We start from the raw sequence: 25935 nt of genomic DNA, 5'->3' as shown, positions 1-25935 counted from the left end.
CTGATTTTTGAGGGGATGAATTAGCCGGTAGTACTGATTCTTCTCCCTTGAGAAGAGCTCTGTGCTGACTATAATACAGCTTTTTGGTTTTTTCCCCTCAGCCGTGCCGTGCGGCTTGTGGGATTTTAGTTCCCCGACCAGGGATTGAACCTGGGCCCTCAGCAGTGAGAGCTCGGAGTCCTAACCACTGTACTGCCAGGGAATTCCCTAAAACGGCTTTTAACTGGGGTCTGTGAACTCCCCTGTATGCAAGATTTTGAGTGAATGCGTTTATGTATATTTTTTGAATTGATTTTACTATGTGAACTGCAGATATGAAGGAAAAAGTAGAAATGGTCTCAGTAAACTTATTTCTGAGGTGACAGGGCAGATACCCAGCAACACGGCAGCAAAATACGTCTTGGAGAAAAAGCCAAGTGCAGCGTGTGTCCGGGAGTGTGTTGTTGAAGCGCCCAGGGACCTCAGTCAGGCTTCCTGTTTGCCTGGCAGTGGTAGCTTTTGCCATCTTTCTCACAGCCTCCTTATTTTCTTTCTAGTTTATCTCTTCTCTGTCATGTTTTCACCGTTTGTGGGTTAGACTGTGAAGAAAGTAATTTTACCACTCCACTTTGTTAAATTTCAGGCACTCCCTCTCAGGTGTGCATATCACACTGCTCCAGTGCCTGTTCAGCTAACTCCTTTGGCTCCAGCTCTGGGGTTGTTCAAATCCTCCATGGCAGAGCCAAGTAGAAATGACCTTCTAAAGAGCTCCCTGATCCCTGATTTAACCTGTGGACTCTGGGGACTCTTTCATTGAGTATTTTGTGTGAGTCAGCTTTGGAGACGACTCCTTGCTGGTTTTTTTGTTTTGTTTTAATACTTTTTTTAAAATTTAAATTTATTTTATTTATTTATTTTTGGCTGCATTGGGTCTTTGTTGCTGCATGCCGGCTTTCTCTAGTTTCGGTGAGTGGGGGCTACTCTTCGTTGCCGTGCACACGCTTCTCATTGCGGTGGCTTCTCTTGTTCCGGAGCACGGGCTGTAGGTGCGCGGGCTTCAGTAGTTGTGGCACGCGGGCTCAGTAGCTGTGGCTCGCGGGCTCTAGAGCACAGGCTCAGTAGTTGTGGCGCACGGGCTTAGTTGCTCCGTGGCGTGTGAGATCTTCCCGGACCAGGGCTTGAGCCCATGTCCCCTCCATTGGCAGGCAGATTCCTAACCACCAAGCTACCAGGGAAGACCTCCTTGCTGTTTTGTCTCTTTATTCATTTACAAGTCGAGATATACAGTTCCTCTAATCAGAATTTAAATGTATCTTGTTATCAGATTATCCAGTTAGCCTCTTCATTTTTTACCCTTTACTCTGTTGGGAGGAAATTAAAATAATAATGAAATGTCATAGAATCATAATGCTGCATTTTGAATGCAGTCTCATTTTTAGATGTATTTTCTAGCTGCATATAACTAGTAAATAGATCACTGTTCATTTTTGTGTGTATTTTCTCTTTTTTAAAAAAATGTATTTATTTTATTTATTTTTGGCTGCGTTGGGTCTTCGTTGCTGCATGCAGGCTTTCTCTAGTTGCAGTGAGCAGGGGCTACTCTTCGTTGTGGTGTGCAGGCTTCTCCTCATGGTGGCTTCTCTTGTGGAGCACGGGCTCTAGGTGCACGGACTTCAGTAGTTGCAGCACGCGGGCTCAGTAGTTGTGGCTTGCGGGCTCTAGAACGCAGGCTCAGTAGTTGTGGCACACAGGTTTAGTTGCTCTGTGGCATGTGGGATCTTCCCAGACCAGGGCTCAACCCGTGTACCCTGCATTGGCAGGCGGATTCTTATCCACTGCGCGGCCAGGGAAGTCCCTCTCCCTCTCCCTCTCCCTCTCCCTCTCCCTCTCCCTCTCCCTCTCCCTCTCCCTCTCCCTCTCCCCCTCCCCTCCCCCTCCCTCTCCCCCTCCCCCTTCTTTTCAATACTTATTTTATTTATTTGGCTGCGCCAGATCTTAGTTGCAGCATGCAGGATCTAGTTCCCTTACCAGGAATCAAACCCGGACCCCCTGCATTGGGAGTGCAGAGTCTTAGGCACTGGACCACCAAGGAGGTCCCTTGTGTATATTTCCTTATGTCCTGCAAATTGCCTGAGTTAATTTATTACTTCTGATGCCTTGTAATTGAACTATTTACATTATTTTAGGCTTACAATCATGCCAACTACAAAAACAAAGGGGATGTTTTAATTAATTTTGTTCCATGTATTTATTTTTCCTAAGCATTGCCCCCAAGTCTTATGTTAAATAGAAGCAGGCAATAAGTCGTCCTTCCCTGGATGCCGTTTTAAAGGACCATGGTGATGCAGCTACACTAATTTTAAAACTGGCTTATGATTTTATTACCACATTCCTCAAAAGAAAGATGACAACATTTTTACTACTTTTTCTTTTATCAGGCCTTGAATAAAACAGCATTCCTGAATTATTTCATACTGGGTGGTAGATATTCTTTTAATGCAGGTTTTTTTGTTTTGTTTTTGCTTTGGCCACACTGCACACCATGCAGGATCGCCAGGGAAATCCCCATCTGTGCATCTTCTCTTTTTTTTAATTAATTTATTTATTTTTGGCTGTGTTGGGTCTTCGTTTCTGTGCGAGGGCTTTCTCTAGTTGCGGCAAGCGGGGGCCACTCTTCATCGCGGTGCGCAGGCCTCTCACTATCGCGGCCTCTCTTATTGCGGAGCACAGACTCCAAACGCGCAGGCTCAGTAGTTGTGGCTCACAGGCCTAGTTGCTCCGTGGAATGTGGGCTCTTTCCAGACCAGGGCTCGAACCCATGTCCCCTGCATTGGCAGGCAGATTCTCAACCACTGCGCCACCAGGGAAGCCCTGTGCATCTTCTTTAGTGAAGTATTTGTATTAGACTTGTGCCCATTCTTTCTTTCTTTCTTTCTTTCTTTCTTTCTTTCTTTAGATGCATCGGGTCTTAGTTGCGGCACACGGGCTCAGTAGTTGTGGTGTGTGGGCTCTAGAGTGTGCAGGCTTAGTTGCCCCGCGGCATGTGGGATCTTAGTTTCCCAACCAGGGATCAAACCCACGTCCCCTACATTGGGAGGTGCGTTCTTAACCACTGGACCACCAGGGAAGTTCCTAATGCAGTTATTTACCCTGTGAGGATTCTTTTTAGAAGTTTTGTTTTTACATTCATAAATAAAAGATGTGCTTTTTGTTTTCCTTTCAGACACTTGTCAAATTTAGTGATCAAAACCATATTTTTGTCATAAAATCAATGGGATTACATGCTACATTCTCTTCTGTCATTTGAAACTTTAAATAGAGATTACTTCTTCATACAAGGGGACCACTCTGAGAAGATTCTTTAGTTAATAGCCAATACAATTCCTTGATTTATTATGAAACTCAATATTTTTAAAGTAGGAAACTCAATATTTTTATTCTGAGTTTTACTGTTTCCTCTTTTTTTTGACTTGAATTTTATTTATTTTTTTATACAGCACGTTCTTATTAGTTATCTATTTTATACATTATCAGTGTATATATGTCAATCCCAATCTCCCAATTCATCCCACCACCACCACCCCATTACTATTTCCTTTTTACTATTATTTTCTTCAATCTTGTTTCTTTGTGCTTTTTTTAAGTCTATAATCAAGAACTTACTTTTTTTTCAAGGTATAGTTGATATTAGTTTCAGATGAATAATATAGTCACTCAAAACTTTTATAGATTATGCTCCATTTAAAGTTATAAAATATTGGGGAATTCCCTGGTGGTCCATTGGTTAGGGCTCCATGCTTTCACGGCTGAGGACCTGTCTTTGGTCCCTTTTTTGGGGAACTAAGATCCCACAAGCTGTGCAAAAAAAAAAAAGTTATAAAATATTGGCTATATTCTCTGTGTTGTACAATATGTCCTTGTAGCTTATTTATTTTATACATTGTAGTTTGTACCTCTAATTCCCTATCCTTATATTGCCTCCCCGACCCTTGCCTCTCCCCACTGGTAACCACTAGTTCTCAATATCTGTGAATCTGTTTGTTTTAGTATCTTCACTTGTTTTGTTTTATTTTTTAGATTCCACATGTAAGTGATAACATACAGTACTTGTCTTTCTCTGTCTGACTTATTTCACTAAGCATAATACCCTCCAGGTCCATCCATGTTGTTGCAAATGGCAAAATGTCATCCTTTTTTATAGCTGAGTAGTATTCCATTGTATACATACACCACATCTTCTTTATTCATTCATTTGTTGATGGACACTAGGTTGCTTCCATATCTTGGCTATTGTAAATAATGCTGCTATGAATGTTGGGAGTGCATGTATCTTTTTGAATTAGTATTTTTGTTTTCTTCTGATACATATCTAGGAGTAGAATTGCTGGATCATGCGGTACTTCTGTTTTTAGTTTTTGTTTTTGTTTTTTTTTTGGCGGTACGCGGGCCTCTCACTGTTTTGGCCTCTCCTGTTGCAGAGAACAGGCTCTGGACGCGCAGGCTCAGCGGCCATGGCTCATGGGCCTACCCGCTCCGTGGCATGTGGGATCTTTCTGGACCGGGGCACGAACCCGTGCCCCCTGCATCGGCAGGTGGACTCTCAACCAATGCGCCACCAGGGAAGCCCTGTCTTTAGTTTTTTGAGGAACCTCCATACTGTTTTCCATAGTGGCTGCACCAATTTACATTCCCACTAACAGTATAAGGGTTCCCTTTTTCCGTATCCTTGTGAACATTTGTTATCTGGTCTTTTTGATGACAGCTGTCCTGACAGGTGTGATGTTTCATTGTGGTTTTGATTTGCATTTCTCTGATGATTAGTGATGTTAAGTATCTTTTCATGTGCCTGTTAGCCATCTGTATGTCTTCTTTGGAAAAATGTCTATTCAGATCTTCTGCCCATTTTTTAACCAGGTTGTTTGTTTTTTTGCTGTTGAGTTGTATGAGCTGTTTACATATTTTGAATATTAATCCCTTATCAGTCATATCATTTGCAAATATTTTCTCCCATTCAGTAGGTTGTCTTTTCATTTTGTTAATGATTTCTTTTGCTGTGCAAAAGCTTTTAAGTTTAATTTATTTTGCTTTTGTTTTCTTTGCCTTAGGAGACAGATCAAAAAAAATTTTGCTACAATTTATGTCATACAGTGTTCTGTGTCTGTTTTCTTTTATGAGTTTTATGGTTTCTGGTCTTACATTTAGGTCTTTAATCCATTTTGAGTTTATTTTTGTATGTGATGTGAGAAAATGTTCTCATTTTGTTGTTTTACATGTAGCTGTCCAGTTTTCCTAGCACCACTTTTTTTTTTTTTTTTTGTCGGTACACGGGCCTCTCACCCCCGCGGCCTCTCCCGTTGCGGAGCGCAGGCTCCGGACACGCAGGCTTAGTGGCCATGGCTCACGGGCCTAGCTGCTCCGTGGCATGTGGGATCCTCCTGGACTGGGGCACAAACCCATGTCCCCTGCATCGGCAGGCGGACTCTCAACCACTGCACCACCAGGGAAGCCCAGCACCACTTTTTAAAAGATATATATTTATTTATTTATTTGGCTGCACCAGGTCTTCATTGAGGCATGCGGGATCTTTAGTTGCAGAATTTGAACTCTTAGTTGCGGCATGTGGGATCTAGTTCCCTGACCAAGGATTGAACCCAGGCCCCGTGCATTGGGAGCGTGGAGTCTTAGACACTGGACCACCAGGGAAGTCCCCCAGCACCACTTATTGAAGGGACTATCTTTTCCCCACTGTATATTCTTGCCTCCTTTGTCATAGGTTAATTGACCGTAAGAGTATGGGTTTGTTTTGGGCTCTGTATTCTGTTCCATTGATCTAGGTGTCTGTTTTTGTGCCACTACCATACTGTTTTGATTACTGTAGCTTTATAGTATAGTCAGAAGTCAGGGAGTGTGATACCTCTAGCACTATTTTTATTTCTCAAAATTGCTTTGGTTAGTCAAGAACTTTCTTGTTTTTGTTCTTTATTCTTTCTAATACAGGCATTTAGAACTAGTCATCATTCTGTTAGGAATCCATTGGAAATATCCGTTATTGATATGTTATATTTAGAGCTTTGTTTATTAAAGAGGTTGTTTCTGAGTTTTAAAGAATAATTCAGTAATTATTTTTAAAAGCACTGATTCTTTCATTGTTTCTTTTTTTTTTTTTCTTGGTCCATGCAGTAAGTTACAGAATTTCTGCCTTTAGAATGTATTTTATCTTTGTGTCCAAGTATATAGTCAGTGATTTGTTAAATATTTGTGTATACCTGAAAGGAAGTATGTCTCTCCACCTGTAGGCTGTTTAAATTTCCTGCAGTTTTCAGGTTTTTAATTTCATACTTACATCTATTTCTTTTGAATTCTGATAAAGACATGTTTACATTTCCAGTTGTAATTAAGCTTTGTCTCTTGCATTTCTGCCAGTTTTGTGTATATTTTAATTTGTGTTATTTGAGCCACATAAACTCAATATTGTATTGTAACCTTATTGATCACTCCCATTTTCTTTTCGAAATTCCCATTACCTGATAGCTTGTCTGTTCTATTGTAATAGACTTAGACCATTTCCCCAGTTATCAAAATTTTGGCAGCAAATGTGGGCTCTTTTTTACCCCAGTCATCAGTGCTTATCCTTGTATAGGGATATTAAGCTCTTTACAATGTGTATTAATTGATCTATTTATATTTAACTCCTTTGCTGGAAAGGTTATCTTGTTAGATTTCTCACTTACATAGATTATATAGTAGACTTGAAGCTATTTCTTTGACAGGTAGCCTTCTAACATTTCTAACTTTAATGTTTCTTTGTTTTTTGGCTGTGTTGGGTCTTCATTGCTGCGTGCGGGCTTTCTCTAGTTGCAGTGAGCAGGGGCTACTCTTTGTTGCGGTGCGGTGGCTTCTCTTGTTGCGGAGCATGGGCTCTAGGCGTGCGGGCCTCAGTAGTTGCGGCACACAGCCCCTAGAGTGTGCAGGCTTCAGTAGTTGTGGTGCACAGGCTCTAGGGTGCGCGGGCTTCAGTAGTTGTGGTGTGCAGGCTCAGTAGTTGTGGCGCATGGGCTTAGTTGCTCCACGGCATGTGGGATCTTCCCAGACCAGGGATTGAACCTATGTCCTCTGCATTGGCAGGTGGATTCTTAACCACTGTGCCACCAGGGAAGTCTTTTAATGTTTCATCTAATAGTTTCTTTCTACTACAAATTTCTATTATTATTAATATGTATTATTAGTTGAGTTATTTATAGGAGATGATTATATCTGGATGGCCTGAAGCAGTGTAAATTCTGTACGTCTTACCCTCATAGTGATTCTGGAGACATTATGTCTTTAATCTCAGATCTATCAATATCCTTATCACCTTGTTTATAAAAGTGTTTCTTCTGCTTTCAGATGGCCATTATCTCTTTTATTTCACTTTTTTTAATTGAAGTATAGTTGATTTACAACATTATATGTTTCACGTGTACAGTATAGTGATTCAGTATTTTTAAATATCATACTGCATTTATAGTTATTATAGAATATGGGCTCTATTCCCTGTGCTATATCCTTGTAACTTATTTATTTTATGCATAGTAGGTTTTACTTCCATTACGTCTTGTCATGATCTTTTTCCCTAGGACTTGGTTGATGGATTCTGTCAAGTTTTATATGTTTTCATATGTTCTGCTTCAAGGGTAAAGTTGGTTCAAAACCACATTCCTAATATAGTTTCATGTGGTGGTTAAGTGTGCAGACTCTGGAGAGGCCACTGGTTAGGGTCCAAATCATGGCTCCACCGCTTACTTACTGGCTATGGGACACAGGACAAGTTAGGTCTTTTAGTTCCTTATCCATCAAATGTGGGTGGTAATAATATTGATATATCTACTTCAGAGAGTTGTCTCAAAGTTTAAATGAGATAATGCAGGTCAAGTGCTACAGCCTGTCTGACCACAGGGTAGAATGTATTCAGTGAAGAAGCATAAGCTGCCATCATTATCAGCTTCACTTGTGGGCTCCTCTGCAGAGTCTGAGGCGTGAGATCCGAAGTCACCCTTATCTTTTCATTTGGAGTTTAATCTTACTATTACTAGCTACCATTTACCAGGTGCCTGGTGTATGCCAGGTAAATAGGAGATTTTTACACTCATTTAATCTTCAGAGCAACCAGTGATGTAGGAGGTCCCCCATATTTTCCAGAAGAGGAAAATGAGGTAAGTTTTTCAAAGTCACATAGCATGTAAGTGGAAGAAAGCCATGAAGCAAACCCATGTCTGTTCTACAGCAGGCTCTTCTCTTTCCACAGTGCTATCCTGCCTTCTTTTAAATCATCATCAAGTAGATGTTTTTGAGATGATCATTAAGGTGTATTCCAGAAAAAACTTTATGCATTTTCTCTTTAGCCATACAAAGATTTTTAGAAAACTTAATTTTTTTTCCAGAATATTATTGGCAGGTTCATGATTTTTCCATTATCCATATTGTTTTCAATATTTATCTCCTTATTCAGGTGTCTAGGTTTATCAATTTCTGTTATATGCATATTATTATTATTACCACTTCTTTGATTTATTGTATCATTTCCACCCATCATGACTTCCCTTGAATATTTGTAGGTTCTAATATTTGTAGGTTCTCTACATTTGTAGTTTCACTTCTATCTCAATAGAAGCATTTGTAGTTTCACTTCTGTCTCAGTTATCACTTTCTCTTCTCATCCCCCCCAATAGATCATTTATAGGTTTATTACAAATTTATCATCACCTTCCCCCTCCTTTTCTTTTCCCAGGGATTATTCCTCCCTTTAAGTATCTTAGATTAACTCTCTGTCTTCCTTTAGGACTTTCAGTAACAGATAGATGGTTTTATATATCTTGACTCCCACAAGATCATGACAGACTTTATCTCAGGTGTCTCACTAATAGTAGGCGCCAATCAATTATGAAATCAAAGTTAATTCTATTCTGTAGAGTTTCTGCAATTTTTCTTCTTTTCCTATCGGTGGAATAGTTATTTTCTATTAAACCTGGATTTTGTGTGTGGTTTTGGGTTTGGGGTTTTTTGAAAGCATCAAAACTAGACATCTTAAGGATTTTGGGTTATGAGGAAGAGAACCAATTAAAACCTACCTCCATGCCCTCCATCATGTTAGCAAGTATATGCTTATCCCGCTGTGCTTGCCTCTACATGTATGCCTTCTCCACTTCCTTGTGTCTTCTCTTTAAGCCTTAGCTCACAATGAAGACAACTCTAGCCCTTGCCCTGTATGACCTTTCTCAGTTTTCAGAGCCTGCCATCATCCAGCTCAGTCTCTCAGTGTCCCAATTTCTAATATCTGGGAAAGACAATAGGTAGGTGCAGCTGGGTCAGGTGACATCTGTAGTCCAGTCAGCTGTCTTTTCAGTAGCTGGCAGCAAAAATAGCTACTTGTTAGACCAGGACTGCTCCTTCCAGAACACCTTGGGAAGATGTGTTCCCTAATGGGAGAGGGCAAGGAAGTAACCGTTGACACAGCTGTCACACTGGATTTGCTTGTCTTTGTTTTAGATCATTCTGTTGAAGTTTTCCTTTTGGCGCTTTTAGCAAGGAGGGAGAGATTCAGTACTGTCATTTAAGTTACAGTAGGTTTTTTGTTTTTTTTACTTAAATGAAGGATTTCACTTATAAATTTATTATTTTAATCATTCCATCGTTCCAGACTTACGATTTTTTTTAAGGTGAACAAAAGACAGCTAAGAAAGAGCCCTATGGAATTGCCACCAGAGATTCCCCATTTAGGTGGTTGGTCACAATTGACCAATATTCACTAGGTATAAGTCTACTAAACTAATAAACTAATAGCATCAGGTTCAAATACACCATCTTGTTTAATGGCAGTATCATGAGAGTTACAATGTTTTCATGAACTCTAGGGACATTGCCTGTGAGAGCAATCGCTTTGCTAAAATCATGATATCCTGTGTCTATACCTTTTATCAGGTCAGCACTATCCCATCAAAAATAGGAAATTCAAATTAATTTGCCTCACTTATTCTTAGTGAACTCACGCTGGCGCCCAGAGGTGGTTCCATTTTTTTCTAATTGTTTTCAGATTCCTCTGAAGAGTAACATCTCCCTCACTGCTCCAGTTTCCTACATCCACTTTTTTCTTTAAGAAAATAATGACAGGGGCTTCCCTGGTGGCACAGTGGTTGAGAATCCGCCTGCCAATGCAGGGGACACAGGTTCGATCCCTGGTCCGGGAAGATCCCACATGCTGCGGAGCAACTAAGCCCGTGTGCCACAACTACTGAGCCTGCGCTTTAGAGCCCATGAGCCACAACTACTGAGCCCGCGTGCCTAGAGCCCGTGCTCCACAATGAGAGAAGCCACCGCAATGAGAAGCCCGCGCACTGCAATGAAGAGTAGCCCCCGCTTGCCTCAACTAGAGAAAGCCTGCGCACAGCAATAAAGACCCAACACAGCCAAAAATAAATAAATAAAATAAATAAATTTATTAAAAAAAAAACTAACCACCCTGTATTTCGGGGCCTCTCACCTTCTGAGATGGCCCACACTCTGTCTTAAAAAAAAGAAAAGAAAATCATGACAGCCTTTCTGATATCTGGTATTTTCGAACCATTCTGGGTTGGATTCCTGAATGGCCGGGACAAAGAATATGATAAGGCCCTGCCCTGGCACGTGGTAAATTCTCCATTCCTTTGTAATGTGCATATTATCTGGGCCTGAAGACTTCAGCTAATTTAAGGCAATTAGGAAGGAAAGAAAAGATGATTAGTTGAGCGCCTGTACACCAGGCACAGAGCTAAGTACTTTCTTACATGTTGTCTCATTTACTATTTCTTCACCCATCTTAGACTTCAACTTCCTCTATAGGATATACCTTCTAATCATGTCAAGTTTATTAATTCCCTAGTCATCCTGGTCATTAAGACTCCGCCTTCCAATGTGGAGGGTATGGGTTCGATCCCGGGAACTAAGATCCCGCATGCCATGCGGTATGGCCAAAAAAATTTTTTTTTTTAAAGTGTGGTCAAGTTTAGAGATTGTTCTACTTGATGGGAAATGTGAAGGGATATAAGAATCAAGTAATTGTTCCTTTTCACTGTAATCTGTTAATATTTTATCATCTTATCTCTGTAGCAGCAGACCTGTCCCATCTGCTCCACATAGCTCTTTGTTCTAAGGGTGCACCTTCCTGACACCATTCTTACAGGTTTAAGTTGTTCTTTCCCTAGTTTTGTTATCTGTCCTGTCTTTGTACGTGTTTGATCCCCTCCCTCTGAAGCTATGGTGGTGTCTGTAGATGTCTTCCCCATTTCGTGATCTTTGGAATAATTAGTTATTGAACTGTCAGAATTCTCGTTTTAATGTCTTCAGTGTTTGTTGAACCATCTTATCTTTCAGACTCTTTGGCCATGATATTTCACTTTTTTTTTCCTCTGAAGTTTTTGAAATATGTGCAGCAGACTTTATTATTATTTTTATTTTATTTTATCTTTTTTAACATCTTTATTGGGGTATAATTGCTTTACAATGGTGTGTTAGCTTCTGCTTTATAACAAAGTGAATCAGTTATACATATACATATGTTCCCATATCTCTTCCCTCTTGCGTCTCCCTCCCTCCCACCCTCCCTATCCCACCCCTCCAGGCTGTCACAAAACACCGAGCCAATATCCCTGTGCCATGCGGCTGCTTCCCACTAGCTATCTACCTTATGTTTGTTAGTGTGTATATGTCCATGACTCTCTCTCGCCCTGTCACAGCTCACCCTTCCCCCTCCCCATATCCTCAAGTCCGTTCTTCAGTAGGTCTGTGTCTTTATTCCTGTCTTACCCCTGGGTTCTTCATGACATTTTTTTTTTCTTCTTAAATTGCATATATATGTGTTATCATACGGTATTTGTCTTCTTCTTTCTGACTTACTTCACTCTGTATGACAGACTCTAGGTCTATCCACCTCATTACAAATAGCTCAATTTCATTTCTTTTTATGGCTGAGTAATATTCCATTGTATATATGTGCCACATCTTCTTTATCCGATGATGGGCACTTAGGTTGTTTCCATGTCCTGGCTATTGTAAATAGAGCTTATGCAGCAGACTTTAAATAGACATATTTGACAAGGTCTAGTGTTCTCAGTCTCTTCTATTATGAACTTTAATACAGTAAGGTCACTTTTTCTAATAATTCCTATACGTTGTACCACATTATCTTTTTCCTTTGAGAGTATCAGTTCTCAATTCTAAGAGGTCTTTGGTTAGATTTGATCCAACTTTTATTTTACAGCAAAGAAACATTATGGTAAATTTTGCAATGAAAGGGGTTTGTCCACAGGTGATCCAGAACCAAAATTCCAGTTTGGGGCAGGTAGAAGTCTCAAGGGCAGGCACTCAGGGGGATCCTAATGAGGAATGTGTTGTAACACCTTGTACCCAGTAGATACTCAGTGGAATCTGATTGCTGATCATTTCTCGTCCTGCAGTGTGGGCCAAGCTGAAACTGCAGAAGGCGTCGGAACGATGGCAGCCTGACACTGAGGTGAGTGCTCACGTAGCATCAGGGAGAGCATCAAGTGACAGCTCCCTCACCATGTAGAAGGGAGGTAAGAGATGGTCCCTGGTTCACTGCAGTAGCAAGTGTAATGTGACAATATCTATAATTGGCTCTTGACTTGTAAGCCTAACTCATTGGTGATATTAAATTAAATGTGTCAGACTTTAAATCTGTGTCTTAAGACAGGTTATATTCTCCCACTGAAGTTTTGAAGTGGCAAGCAGGAGTGCCCTGTGTCTTGTCCTGCCGTGAGGATTCATAAGCTAAGAAGTTGAGACTCCATGTCACACATTAGCTATCCTTTGAGGAGAGCATCTGATGAGAGATGACCTTCTCCTGTGGTGGGGAGCTATCCTTGGTCCTGAGATAGTCATCCTGAACAGATTTCAGAGATGAGGAATGATGTGTGTGTGAGGTACAGTAGCTGCTGCTTCTCTTTTAGGTCAGTGGTTTTCAGTGTCCCTTTTTTTAGCAGCAAAGCCTTTTTCAGACAGTAATGTAGAACTCCAGTAAATAAAATAGAAAAAAGCAGAACCGCTCTGGATGTGGAGAGGCTCAGCCTTGGCTTTTCATCCCCTGTAGTGGTCTCTTAGGCAGAAACCTAGGATTCTTGGGAACCATTTGAAAACCATGTCTTAAGTGAGCCTTTCTCAACCAGGGTTCCTCATCTTAAACGCAGTGATTTGAATGAACTATTTTCTCAGATAGGCACAAGGATCGGTCATAATTGGTACCATCCTAGATGTCTAATAGGTGCTGTGAGCAATAGAGCAGAACCCCAGTTGAGAAAGGCTGTCTTAGACGAATGGCATGGAATCAGGCCAGGGTGAGCTCAGGTATCCAGAGGTTGGCTCCAAACATTTCTCCCAGGAGGTGTAGCTAATGGTGTTCCTCTTCCCTTTTAGGAAGAGTACGAAGACTCCAGTGGGAATGTTGTGAATAAGAAGACGTACGAGGATCTGAAAAGACAAGGACTGCTCTAGTGTTCAGGGATGTTTCTCAGTGTGGGGCTAGCCCAATCTTCCTTAAGATCTGCGTTTTCTATTTCTCCCAGCCAAACGCTCCTAAAGACTCTTTGCTACTTAGTCTTACGGACTAGCATGCATCTTGTAGAAGCAAGGCATGCTGGCATATTGCAGGGTTGAGGTGTGTTTTATCTTTGTTTTATATTAAAAAAGATTCTGTTGGAAAATAAAACCAGCCCTTGTTCTGAATGTGTCTTGTTCTGAAGCCCGGGATTATGTACTGATTCAGTCCTCTAGTTCTTAACACCTCCCTACCTCTTTCTCACGATCTTCAGTAGCAACTGAAGTTTAATGAGCGCCTGTTATGTTACATATATTATGCTGGGTAATTCTGACTTAGCCTCATTCCCCACCCCCATTTGCTGCCACTTCTCCAAATGAGCATCACCCCAGGATAAGCCCTGCCCTTAGTTGAGTCAGCCATTCGTGCGCATACTGTACTAGGGAAAGATGGGGAGGGTGAGCCAGGACCTCTGCTAAGGACAAAGTTGTGGCACCAGGGTTGCCTTTTTATTTGCATAAAGGAAGGACTTGGGCTCTTTTGGAATGGGCCTGCTGCCCTGCCCCTTCTCTAAGCCTCAGCAGCCTGGCACACAGTGAAACTAAGACCAGCACTGACTTCACCTGCTTGCTACTTCAGAACAAGAGGCTTTGGTCTCCCTTTGTCTTCCATGGGATCCTTCCTTGACTGAGAAGTGGCTAATATTCTTGTGTTCTCCAAGCCCAGATAGCCAAGATTTGGGTGGAGTTGAGCAGCTGCCTCAGGATCTGAATCTGAGGGATTCAGATCCCAAAGGGAAAGAACTAGGGGAGCCAGGGGGCCCTGATCTGCCCTCAGCACAGTCATCTGAAGGCCAGGGCCGGGGCCAGAACAGGATTCCCCAGAGGGCCCCTTTGCCCCTCAGCACCCAGACCTTCAGTTTGTTTGTAATATATCTACTTATACGTCTGCTTGGACAGATCCCAGCTCCAGAGCTGGCCTTTCCCTCACACTCATCTATTGCCCTAGTTATCTCCATGAGTAGGGCTTCACCACCAGGTTGGGATTTTCCTTACTGGCTCAACCCATCCCTTGGGCAACTCCTCACATGTTCATTTGTACTTTGGCTCCTCCAGTTGCTTAAAACCCCAGTTGGACAACCTCGCCAGAGCCTGAGTTTCTAAAGCAGAGCGAATGGATAATAAAACCTAATTGAGCCAACTAAAAACATTGGTAACTGAAAATAGGCCCAAAGTGCAAGGAGACATTGCCTTTTGAGAAGAGAGTTAAAGCCTGGGAAATGGTGAACATGGGAGGGGATGTCTCTCCAGCCTTCCAGCTGGGGCAGTAGCAGCATCAGGCCTCCCCAGGGACACACCTGATGCTTTCCCACCGTCACATTCCTCTGAGCCCCCTCTTCAGGAGTGGGTACCTGGGACGGCAAGGTCAATCAATGGAGCGTTCCAAGAGCCCGTTTGTTTTCTTTACAGTGCGGAGGGGCGGTGGGACCAGGTTCTGTGGAGTCCTGCCATCATCCTTGCCCAGATAACTAGTCATCCTGTGAACTGAGCCAGAGGTGCCTGGGAGGAAACAAGCCCCTGGCGGGGGCGGAGACTCCTTTTGTTCATTTGTTACATTCATCCAAATATTTTTTAGTGCCTTCCACGTGCCAGGCACAGCTAGGTTTGCAAATCTTGAGAATTAAATGGATGTGAGATGGTGGGAGCAGACCCAGAGGTAAGGAGGTGCAGTAACACCTGGGCCAGCTGGAAGAGTTGTGTGGCCAGCTCCACCCAGCCCTGAGGGGCACAGAGTTACTCAGGAGGTGCCTGCAAACTTGCATCAGTCAGAAGTGGTTCTCGGGACTTCCCTGGTGGTCCAGCGGGTAAGACTGCCCGCTCCCAAGGCAGGGGGCCCGGGTTTGATCCCTGGTCTGGGAACTAGATCCCACATGCCGCCAGAAGTCCGCATGCCGCAACTAAGACCCAGCACAGCCAAAATAATTTATATAAATAAATAAATATTTTAAAATAAATAAAGAAAGAAAGAAGCAGTGGTTCTCCCCAGAGGTGGCTCCCTGAAGTCTGGCCTTCAGGGGTCTGCTATAAGAAGAACAGGATTACAGCTGAGCCCCCTTACTAGGCTAAGGAGAGCGGAGTGGTGCTCTTCCTGGGTTTATGTCGGTAGTTCTTAATCTTTTTTAAGGATCATAGATTCCTCTGGAAATACGAAGATAACTGTGGACTTTCTCCTTAGAAAAGTACGCTTGCATATACTTTTTTTTTTTTGGCAGTGCTGCATGGCATGCGGGATCTTAGTTTCCCCACCGGGGATCAAACTTGCGCCCACTGCAGTGGAAGCGGGGAGTGTTAACCGCTGGACTGCCAGGGAAGTCCCTGCATATACATTCTTGCACACAATTTCAGGGGCTCATGAATCCCCAGAAGTGCATCCTTGGTTCCTGAGTCTTATGAGAATCTCTCCTTTAGACCTGGAGTCTGAACCTCTGCCAGGGCACTGCCTGCCAGGAACAGATGATTCAGCTCACTTTTCAAGGAGGAAACTGCTCCATCAGAGCAACTGCAGGACTCTGCCTGCCCTCCCAGCCCAGGCAGGAATCTGGGCTTGACCCCCAGATTGGCCCTGCTGAACCCAGAGGCTGATCTTGGGATGAACCTCCCGGAAGCGGGAGTCTCCTCTCTCCCTACCTCTGAGAGGAAATCCAGTAAATCTGTGTCCAGCCTCAACTGTCATCCCTTTCCTCCACTTCCCTTCTGTTCCCCTCGCTGGGTCAGCTTGTGCTGGAAGGCTCTACAAAGGGAGCACCCTAAAAGTAACCCATGTGTTGGGAAGTGAGCGTCAGACAAAGGTGAGGTTTTTGTCTTCCCTCTGCATTGTTTTTACATTTTTTTATCCTTGGGATGATAACCTCTCCCTTCATCCTTCCATCCTGCCCTGCTGGCAGCCTCGTCTCTAAGTTCTCTTGGGAGGAATGGGCCTGTGACCTCTCCCCACCCACTCCCCTTTCCACTATCAGACAGACAGAGTTCTCCCGTTGCAGGTGGGCCCTGGGACGACCCTGGCCTCCCATCCCTCTCATCTCTTCTGAGAGCCTGCTCCACCTGCCGGGTTTCTCATCTACACAGATAAGACACGTTCCAGTGGGGTCCTTCTATCTGCCAGTTGACTTTATTTTCTCCCTCTGGCTTCAGTCTGGACATCAGCTGTGCTTCCTTCTTTTGCCTGTGTCCCCGGTGGCAGCAGCATCAGAGGGAACTGCCAGAGCTAACAGATGACTGGAGGGGAGGAGGGGCAGCTGCCAGCTTCCAGGGGCTGCGCTTGCAGCCTCCCTGACTCAGGCACACACGCTGGTTGCCCTCCACACCTTCAGGTGCGCAGGTAGGTCTACAGCTGGGATGGGGTGGGGCTCGGGGAATACTGGGAATGTTCTATTTATGGAGACATGCACAGACTAAAGTAGATGGGCAAGGAGCCAGAACTAGCACAGATACCAAGGAACCGTCTAAGCTTCGCCCGGCTTTCTGATGGTCTGCTTCCCTCACACTCCTGAGCTGTCCCTCCAGCCTCAGCTGTCCCAACCAGGAAGCGGGAAAGGGGCTGTGTGGGAGGCTTGCGTCCTTCCTTTCACAAGGACACAGGGGCTGGGGAGAACCTTTGGGCCCCCTTCTTGACCTATTTGCCTTTGGAGACTGAAGTCCCCTTGAGAGGTGTTAACTGGATGAGAACACTTCTTGAGTGTAGCGTTGGAGGGGAGGGAGCAATGGAGGGGCTGAGGCTCCTGGTAGTAAAGAGGGGTGAGGGTGGAGAGAGAAGTGGCCCCTATTGCCAAGGGGTCCTACCCTGCCTCACCTCTGCACCCAGGATTCTGAGCACAGCCCCACTCATGCATTAAAGACCATGGCCAGAAGGGGCCCAGCCTGGCCCAGACAGGGTCCAGGCTCTCCTCTGTATCACATCACCCTGGAAGCCATCACCTGTGAGATCCAGGTGCTGATGGAGGGCCAACCCTTGACGGCAGGGAAACATGCCCTGTTAGCCCTGGGAAATCTGGGGGCTGGGCTGTGCTCAGCCTCCCAGGGTTGGGCGGGAAGATGGGAATAAGGTCCCCCTCTCCCATCTCCAGCAGTTTTCTGCCTCGCATGGAAAAACTTGAACCTGGGCTTAGCAGACCCTTACAGATCTGATCCCTTCGTCCTGGGGGAACCAGAGCTGGCATCCAGCTATCCAGGGTCTGAGAGGTACCTCCTGCCCTTAGCTCACCTCTGATTTAGAAACAGGGTTGGGTCTGAACCCTGAAGAATCTGGACAAGGGGAGCCCTGACTTCTGACCCTCTCTGTGACCCAGCATTTCCCTGCCCTGGGTTCTGAGGAAGCCCATCACCCGCCACTCCCCACCCCCAGCAGCTTCTGATGTCAGAGGCAAATGAGGCCACATCAGAAGCACCGGATGTCTATTTCCTGTCACTGCACCTGCTCCAGCTCTGTCTCCCCTCGGGCCTGGGATGCTGCTGTTGCCATGCCAACAACATTTACTCTCAAAGGGGCCGTTACCAGGCTGCAGGCCCCTTTGTGCCTGCCTCAATGTCACTCTGAAAGTATGACTTGCGGGAAGCAAAAGCCCAGCCCCTGGGACCCCTTATTCCATACAAGTTGACCCCCCTGCTCCCAGCCTTAGTTTACTCCTTTGCATAGCGTAGTAATGGGAATCTCTGTTTGCAGCCCTCCCCTGGGCTGCCCAGGACCAGTCCCTCACTCTCTCGGGCTCCTGGCCTACCTCTCAGAAGATGTCTGTGACCGGTAGTAGCCATCAGGCTGCTTTGCTCAGAGGTAGCTGTCCTAAACCCAGGGACCCCAGCCTTTCCTGGTCCAGGTGACCAACCCTAACCTGTGACTGCTCCTGGGCCCTGAGGCTATCCCTTCTTTTCACCTGTGTCGTGGCCCCTTCTACTTAACCGCTGTATGACCTTTCCTTAACCTTGACTCTTGAGCTGGTTGCTTCCTGCAGTGGTCTCCTCTCTCCTTTTCCTCCTGCCAGTCCTCCTGCAGGTCCTACTGGTAGCCCAGAACCTGGTGAGAAGCCAGCTGACCCCCGCTCCTGTCCAGGTAAGCGGCAAAGCAGTCTGTGAAGGAGGAGAGAGCCTCCTGGATGCCTTCACCTGTGGGAAGAGGGCCACAGCGTTCAAACCCTCCCACAGATGTTCCATAGCTTCCACTGCTATGGAGAGGCGTGCAAACCGGGAAGCAGAGCCTTGCAACCAAAGAGCAGAGTGCAGCGCAGGGGAGAGCTACTGCGAGTGCAGGGGTAGGGCTGCTGTGGGGGACCAGGCAGGATGCTGCCAGGAGGGGCTGCTGCAGGGTTGGAAGGGGTGTGACATTCAGGTACCTCCAGTAAGGTGCTGGGAGGGAGGTGCTGAAGCGGAAGAGAGAGGAGTCGGTGTTTGGGTTGCCCTGAGAGTTGAGATATGGCCCGGGACTGGCTGGCCACCCCCCATAACCTGGACTCGCAGGCACTCTCTTTACCCAGCTGATCCAACTCAACGCTTCCCACTATATGGCCTGGTGCAGCCTCAGTTGTGAGGGGAGAAATGAAACCAGCCCCAGCCCTTACCTGCAGGCCTCTAGCCCCGACCCGGCTCTCTGCAGTGCTGCAGTGGCGGCCCACTCTGCCTGGAGCTCAACCAGTTGGCCTCGGGTGAGACAATCCCCCTAGCCTGCAGCTCTGAACCCCTCCTCCGTGGTCCTCCAACTCCAAGCCCCTCCTCCATTGCCCTCCACTCTGACTCTTCCTCCCATTGGCCCCATAAGTTCTGAGCCCCGCCCCACCTGTCCCCAGCCCTGAGCCTTGCCCACCCACTAGCGCCCAGCTCTGAGCCCACCCTCTGACAGGCCCCCAACACCTGAGCTGTTTTCCCCAACCTCCCCAGCCTCTATCAACACCCCAATCTTGTCGGGCTGACCCTTAGCTTTGAGGTCTACCCTCCTCCTCAGTGCCCCACCCCTTCTGGATTTTCCCCTTCCGACTCGCCACCTTTCCCCGCCCAGCTGGGCCAGTGCTCTCCTCCCCACAAGCTCCAAGGAAGCCAGAGCAAGTTCCTGTGCGTCTCCAGGTGGCAGAGATGGGAGAGTTTCAGGTTGTGAAGTCCACACACAAGATGCCCTCCCCTGGGGGGCAGCCTGGGGCTTTGCAGAGGAATTGTCCCCCAGCAGACGTGTCATAGCCCTTCCCCAGACAGCTCTGGTCTGCTCCCAGGCCTAGGCCACCTGACCATCCCAGAGGAAAAGACACTTCCCACTCCACCACTGGTGACCACCACCCTGCCAGCCCCCAAGAGAAACATGAGTGTCTGTCCACATCTGCCTGCTCTGGGAAGTGGAAGCAGGAATGGACAGCGAGGGGTGGCTGTGGCTGGGGCCAGTGGGACAGGCAGGATGGGGCTCCAGCCCCGCCTCTGTCTGGAGCTCACAGGGCTCCACACCCCTTACCCTTCCCTTCACTCTCTCTTCAAGGGGAAAATCTCCTGCCAAGGCAGAAAGCTGTGGCCGAGTGCTCCGAGGGCTTGGACTTCTGTGAGGTGGGCCCCTGCAGTGCTCCAGGGTTGGGTGCTGCCCTCCCTCAGAACTGCAGGTCTCTCTTCTCCCCGGCTCGACTAATGGGTCAGCAGCCAAATCGGGCTGGAGCTAGACCTGCTGAGGGCCAGGCTGCTCGACCCTCTGAGCTCCACATTATGCTGAAATCCAAGGCAGTGGCTGGAATCTTCCAAGTGTCTGTGACATGCCCCCTTGTTTCTGATCACCCTGTACGTTCTCTGGGGACGGGCTGGCTGGCCTCATGGGGGTGGAGAGAGGGGTCCAAGGAAGTTCAGCTCAGCCCACAACCCAACTTAACATTTTTTGTCTCTGTGAATGGGGGACGAAGGCAAGGGGAGGATGAACGGTCTCAGCTCTTCTTGCAGCTGAAACGGTCCAGCTCAGGCTACACTGCAGGGCGCAGCCAGGCCTGCGTGACAGGGACGCCCAGGTGTCACAGGGCTGTGGCTCAGCCCTGCTACCAGGAGTGCTGCCAAGCCTCAGCCTCAGGCAGCTGCCTCCAGCTGGATGAGAACCTCTGCTTCAACGGGGCCGCACCAGGGGCCACAAGGAGCCCCCTGCCCTGGACCCTGGCTGGCGCTCTGCTGCTGTTCCTTCGCTCAGCAGTCAGGGAGCGGCAGGCAGGAAGGTCCCATAGGCCCTGCAAGTCCCCAGGCCCACCCCCAGCTCTGATTCCTGTAGCTGTATCTTTTTTTTTTAATTAAAAAAAATACATTTATTTATTTTAATTTATTTATTTTTGGCTGCATTGGGTCTTCGTTGCTGTGCGCGGGCTTCTCTCTAGTTGTGGCAAGCGGGGGCTACTCTTCGTTGCAGTGCACGGGCTTCTCATTGCAGTGACTTCTCTTGTTGAGGAGCACGGGCTCTAGGCGTGCAGGCTTCAGTAGCTGTGGCGTGCGGGCTCAGTAGTTGTGGCTCGTGGGCTCTAGAGCGCAGCCTCAGTAGTTGTGGCGCACGGGCTTAGTTGCTCCGCGGCATGTGGGATCTTCCCGGACCAGGGCTCTAACGCATGTCCCCTGCATTGGCAGGCGGACTCTCAACCACTGCGCCACCAGGGAAGTCCTTGTAGCTGTATCTTTAGTGAGAGGGATTTATCAAGTCCACAACTCTGTGCTAGAGGCTCCCAGGGCCTAGGCCTGAACATGATGCTCTCCAAGGGGACAGGGCCTTAGCCCCATTCCCAAGGAGAGGCTGGGATTTGTCTGGAAAAACAGAACAGTCTCCTGTCTGACCCCCATCAAGTAGGAGGACCCCAAAGTCCTGCAGGGACAGTTTCTTCATCTATAAAAATGCCCAGTCCTGTCTACTTTTCCCAGATCCTCCCCAGACTTTGACACAAAGAGGGGGGCTGGAATTGGGGTTCCCCTGCTTTCCTGCAATGACCACCACCCCCTTTATCTTTAAGGGTCTAAATCAATCCCCTTTCTCCTCATCCCCCACGCAGCTTTGAAACCAAATTCAAATAAACTTGAGCTCCATTTGTGCTGTGGATATTTCCAGGAAAAGAAGAAGATTGGGAAGAAGGTGATGTCTGTTTCTGGAAGAGGTTTGCGTATACAAACTTGAACTGGTCACTAAGGCAGCAACTCTAAGCTTAGGGAAAAGGAGTGAGGATGGGTTAGAAGTCACATGCTCACTCTTTCCCCTGCACTTACCCTTTAGTTGGGGTCAAAGCTTGAGAGAAAGAGTATTCATTAAGATAATTCACTAATTCAATAAACATTTCTGAGGGTCAACTGTGTCCCAGAAACTACCCTGGGGTGATGAGGAAATGATACAGCCTGTCCTCAGGGAGCTTACAGCTTAGTGAAATGGCCAATAGGCTGGGAGAGGCTGGTCCTGGGCTCCCTGATCTGAGCCCTTTTTGTCCACCTGGAGCAGCCTGCTTATCTTAGGTGGGAAATCGAGGCCCCAAAGGAGGAAGACCTTGCCCGGGTGCCTGTGGCCAGTGAATTGGGGGAAGGGGCCGGAGAACAGCAAAGTACAGCCTCAGGCTGTCCTGAGAGCTGAGCGGCCCCCTCCCCTGAACTCTTTCCTCCCTGAGAAGGAGAGAGGATAGAGCCTCGGCACAGTACTGCATATGAACAGGATCACACCCTTTACAATGTGCATTCTCATCCTTTATCCCCAAACAGCCCCATGAGGCGGGCGGGACCAGGTGCTCCTGTCACATACACCTCACACACACAGCGCTGAGGCTTAGGGGGGGAAAGGGAGGCATGTGGCAGTGTCCATGGCACAGAAGTTGGAGTCACACTTTCAGCTGAGGCCCAATTTTGCCACTTTGCTAGGTGCGAGGCCTTGGTCAAATTGCTTAATGTCTCTGAGCCTCAGTTTCTACATCTGGAAAATGGTGTAGTGGTTCTTCACAGTGTTGTTCTCCTTTAAGCTAGGATGGGGTAGTTAGCTGGGGAGGAAGCGTTCCAGTAGAGGCCAGTGTTGGCCTGCCTGGAGTGAGAGGAGTTGAGGATGAAACTGAGAAAGTGTTTTTCCTTAAAGTGACCATCTTCCTTCCAGGCCCTGAGAGGGGAGCTCTGGCCCCATGACTTCCAGGACCGAGGGTGAGCCGAGGGCAAGTACTTAGGAAAATCTTTCCGGAATAGGGAGCCCAGGGTAGCCCAAGACCTAAGGAGTTAACGGGGGCAGGGAAGACCCCACCCCACCCCACCCCACCCCCGCACTGGCGTGGGCAGGCTGGGCCTTGCAGACTGGCTGACCGTCGTGTGGCGTGGGGGCTTCTGGGAAATGTAGTCTCTGGCTGGGTCCCGGGGCCGCGGTGTTCCGCACACCCAGCAGCGGTGACAGCTCAGGAGGTAGGCGGCGATGGCAGGGGTGTGGGAGCAGGTGCGGAGCAGGGAAACCAGGGCGGGGCTGGGCAGGAGGGCCTGGGCAAGCTAAGGGCTGGGACCCCTGTCCTGATGCTGTCAGAGCCGGACACTCTCGGCCTTCGGCTGACGCAATGGGGCCTGCTGGGCTGGGGGAGGGCCAAGGAGTAACGGGACACTTTCCCATCTCCAGGGAAAAAGGGACAGAATTGGGGTCCTTGTTTAGGATGAGAGCTCCCTTCCTGAGATACGTGCAGATACACCCCTGACACTGCCAAGAGAGGTGCCAGCAGGACTAATACTGCTCCCCAAAAAGGAAGGCAGAGCCCCATCCCAGGAGCAATAGGACTTGTCCTCCTCTCCAGTAATGGGACAAGGCACCCCACGTCCAACAAATAGACTGGACCCCACTTAGAAGCGACTGGATGCCCTTCAAGACAAAGGGCGGTACAGCAAATTGTACCTCTCACCGGGGGCAAAGGGATGGCCCCTCTCCCTAGAAACTAAAAGGCTCATTCTCAGGGGAAGGGGGAGGGGGAGGAGGAGGGAGCGGATGGGGCCTCCTCCGCCTTCTCCCAGCACAGAGCCCCTCCTCCCTGCCCCCAGCCCTCCCTCAGGCAGCTCCAGAACCTCCTGAGTGACTTGTTGACCTAAGGGGCTCCCATCTGCCCTCCCCCGGGGCGTGTCTGCTCAGCAGGGGCCAGCATGGACCAGTCTGTGGCGATCCAGGAGACCCTGGCTGAGGGGGAGTACTGCATCATCATATCCTTCCCTGCGGGTGCCGAGCTCCCAGCCCCAGGGCCTGCCGTGCCTGGCCTTGGGAAGTGGAATGGCAGGTGTCTACGTGTCTGTCTGCTTGCCTCTCTCTCTCTGTGCCTTCAGGGGGAGATGGAAACCTGTACATACTAAGCAGTTAGTCCTGGACTCTCTGCCGGGTGCTTTAAATACTCAGTTATCCTCCCACCCCCTGTGACGTTGGGGGTTACTCTCCCCATTTCACAGATGAGGAAGGGTGCGAGAAGTGAAACCACAGAGTGAATCTGTGTGGGTGAGGGTGGGTGGGGCAGGGCAGGGCAGGGCAGGTGGGGTGGGCTGGGTTGGGCGAGGCCTGGGGCCCGGCTCCCTTTTGGTTTGCCTTGACCCTGAGCTGCAGGCGGTGCAAGGAGCGCTGTGTGAGGGAGAGAGCAGGCAGAGCCGCCTCCTGGGACTCGTGCGTTACCGCCCGGAACATGGTGGCCAGGAACATGCGTCAGTGACTGGTTCAGTCCTTGCCTCTCTGGCTCTGGGTTTGATTATTCTCCACTGTCCCTCCAGCTGGACTTCATGCCCTCTAGGGCAGAGTCTGAGGCTTCTAGAATAATTGTAATAATGATAATAGTTTTTGACCACTATAGGCCAAGCCCTCTGTATTCTTAGCTCATATAATCCTCAAAATTTGATGAGAAAACTTCTCAGGAAGATGGTTGAACATACTGCTCCAGATCTTGAGCCCTTCGGCCTGTCTTGGGTTCAAATTCAGGCTTCGTTACTTCCGAGCCATGTCATCCTGAGCAAACCTCAATGTGTCCAGACTGAAGATTAAAATGAGTTACTACATGTAAAGTGTTTAAAATGCTGTGAAGCACATAGAAAGGGCTCCATAAATGTTGCTAGTAATACCCACATATTACACAGAAGCAGAGAGAGAATAATTAATATTTATCAATGGTCTCACAGCCAGAAAGTGAACCTCAGGGTCTCAGAGCTGGGAAGGAGGAGCCTTAGACATTTTTGAACCCACCACCCTCACCTTACAGATGAAAAAGCTGAGGTTCAGGGAGGGAGTGGGGAGGCTAAGATTGCCCTGTTCTTGTCACTTGCAGTGCTAGAACGCACAAGGGGGAGATCAAACATGGGTTTTACTAACAAGGCAGGGGCTCCCCGAAATGAGGCAAGTTCAGCTTTGATGACCCAACAGTCTCTGGTGGGTAACATGAGCAGAGAGGCATGAGCACAGCCCCAGGAACCAAGGAGAGAGTGTGAGCACCCCGAGGCTTCCCCGATGGGCCTGAGGGACGACTAGACTACAGGCCCCCTGTCCTCACTCTGCTTCCTGCCCTCAGTCTCTTCCTGTACACACACCGGAGGATGGCCGTTACCGGGGATGATGTCTCCTTGGACCAGATCGTGCCGATCTCTCGGGATTTCGCTCTGGAAGAAGGTGCCACAGGGGCCTGGACAGGATGATCCCTCTCCTCTGGGGTCCCGGGTCATTTCTGCCCTTGTTGGAGGTGGGGCGTTGGGAGGAAGGATGATGCTCAGTTGCTAAGGGCCCTTTCGTTTCCCTGCCCGCAGTGTCCCTGGATGGTGAAGTCTACTTTCTTGGTGAGTGGTCCTTTCAGTCTGAGTCCCAGTTGGGGCAGGGGGAACAGAATCTGCAGAGAGAAGAGTGGTGTGAAGTAAAAGCACTTTCTGATCGTCTCACTGTGGCACGCAGGACCCTGCAGGATGAGGCCCTGGTCATCTCTCCAGTCACTCCTTTCCCTGCTTGCTGCACTTGGAATCCTCTGCATTCCACGCACCTCAAACGTGACGCGTTTTCACCACGGAGCCCCTGCACACGCTACTTCCTCCTCTCGAAAGCCCTCACTCCTCTTTTCGCATAGCCAGTTATCCTCCAGGGCTTCAGTTCACACTGACTTTCCTCGGGAAGCCTTTGTTGAACTCCTGAGAGTGTTTGTATCCGAAAGTGTTTGTATTTCACTCATACGCATTCCTTTGTCTCGTCCTTACCGCCTCTCTGTCACCCACAGTGATTTAATTATTTATAGTGGCCTATTTAATGTCGGTGTTCTTTGCTGGACTGCAGTCGTAATAGCAGAGGTAGTACTAATAATCATAGAAATGAATATTTAATCAATGATGACCTCGTGCCAGGCACTATGCTAACGAGCTTTACACACATCACGCAGTGCTTTCCTCACAATTCTGTGAGGTCAT

At 47.6% G+C, this 25935-nt stretch overlaps 2 protein-coding genes across 5 annotated transcripts in view; both read left to right on the top strand.

The window, feature by feature from the left end:
• SF3A3 (splicing factor 3a subunit 3) overlaps nucleotides 1-13741 on the top strand; it is a 28488-nt gene extending 14747 nt beyond the window's left edge. The window contains exons 15-16 of the mRNA XM_079926094.1: nucleotides 12422-12502; nucleotides 13423-13741. Of these exons, the coding sequence (XP_079782220.1) occupies nucleotides 12422-12502; nucleotides 13423-13500 (159 nt within the window). The 3' untranslated portion in view covers nucleotides 13501-13741. The remainder of the gene's footprint in view (nucleotides 1-12421; nucleotides 12503-13422) is intronic.
• Nucleotides 13742-23113: 9372 nt separating this feature from the next.
• INPP5B (inositol polyphosphate-5-phosphatase B) overlaps nucleotides 23114-25935 on the top strand; it is a 47265-nt gene continuing 44443 nt past the window's right edge. For 3 of the 4 annotated variants that reach the window (XM_079918471.1, XM_079918470.1, XM_079918473.1), the window contains exons 1-2: nucleotides 24075-25156; nucleotides 25291-25320. In XM_079918471.1, the coding sequence (XP_079774597.1) occupies nucleotides 25084-25156; nucleotides 25291-25320 (103 nt within the window). In that variant the 5' untranslated portion in view covers nucleotides 24075-25083. Of the gene's footprint in view, nucleotides 23719-24074; nucleotides 25157-25290; nucleotides 25321-25935 lie in introns of those variants that run through there. The other variant, XM_079918478.1, reaches the window with a different exon arrangement.

The sequence above is a fragment of the Stenella coeruleoalba genome (assembly GCF_951394435.1).
Source record: "Stenella coeruleoalba genome assembly, chromosome: 1".
NCBI lineage: Eukaryota > Metazoa > Chordata > Mammalia > Artiodactyla > Delphinidae > Stenella > Stenella coeruleoalba.
Note: the sequence above shows the minus strand (reverse complement) of the source record. Positions and strands in the feature narration are given on the sequence as shown.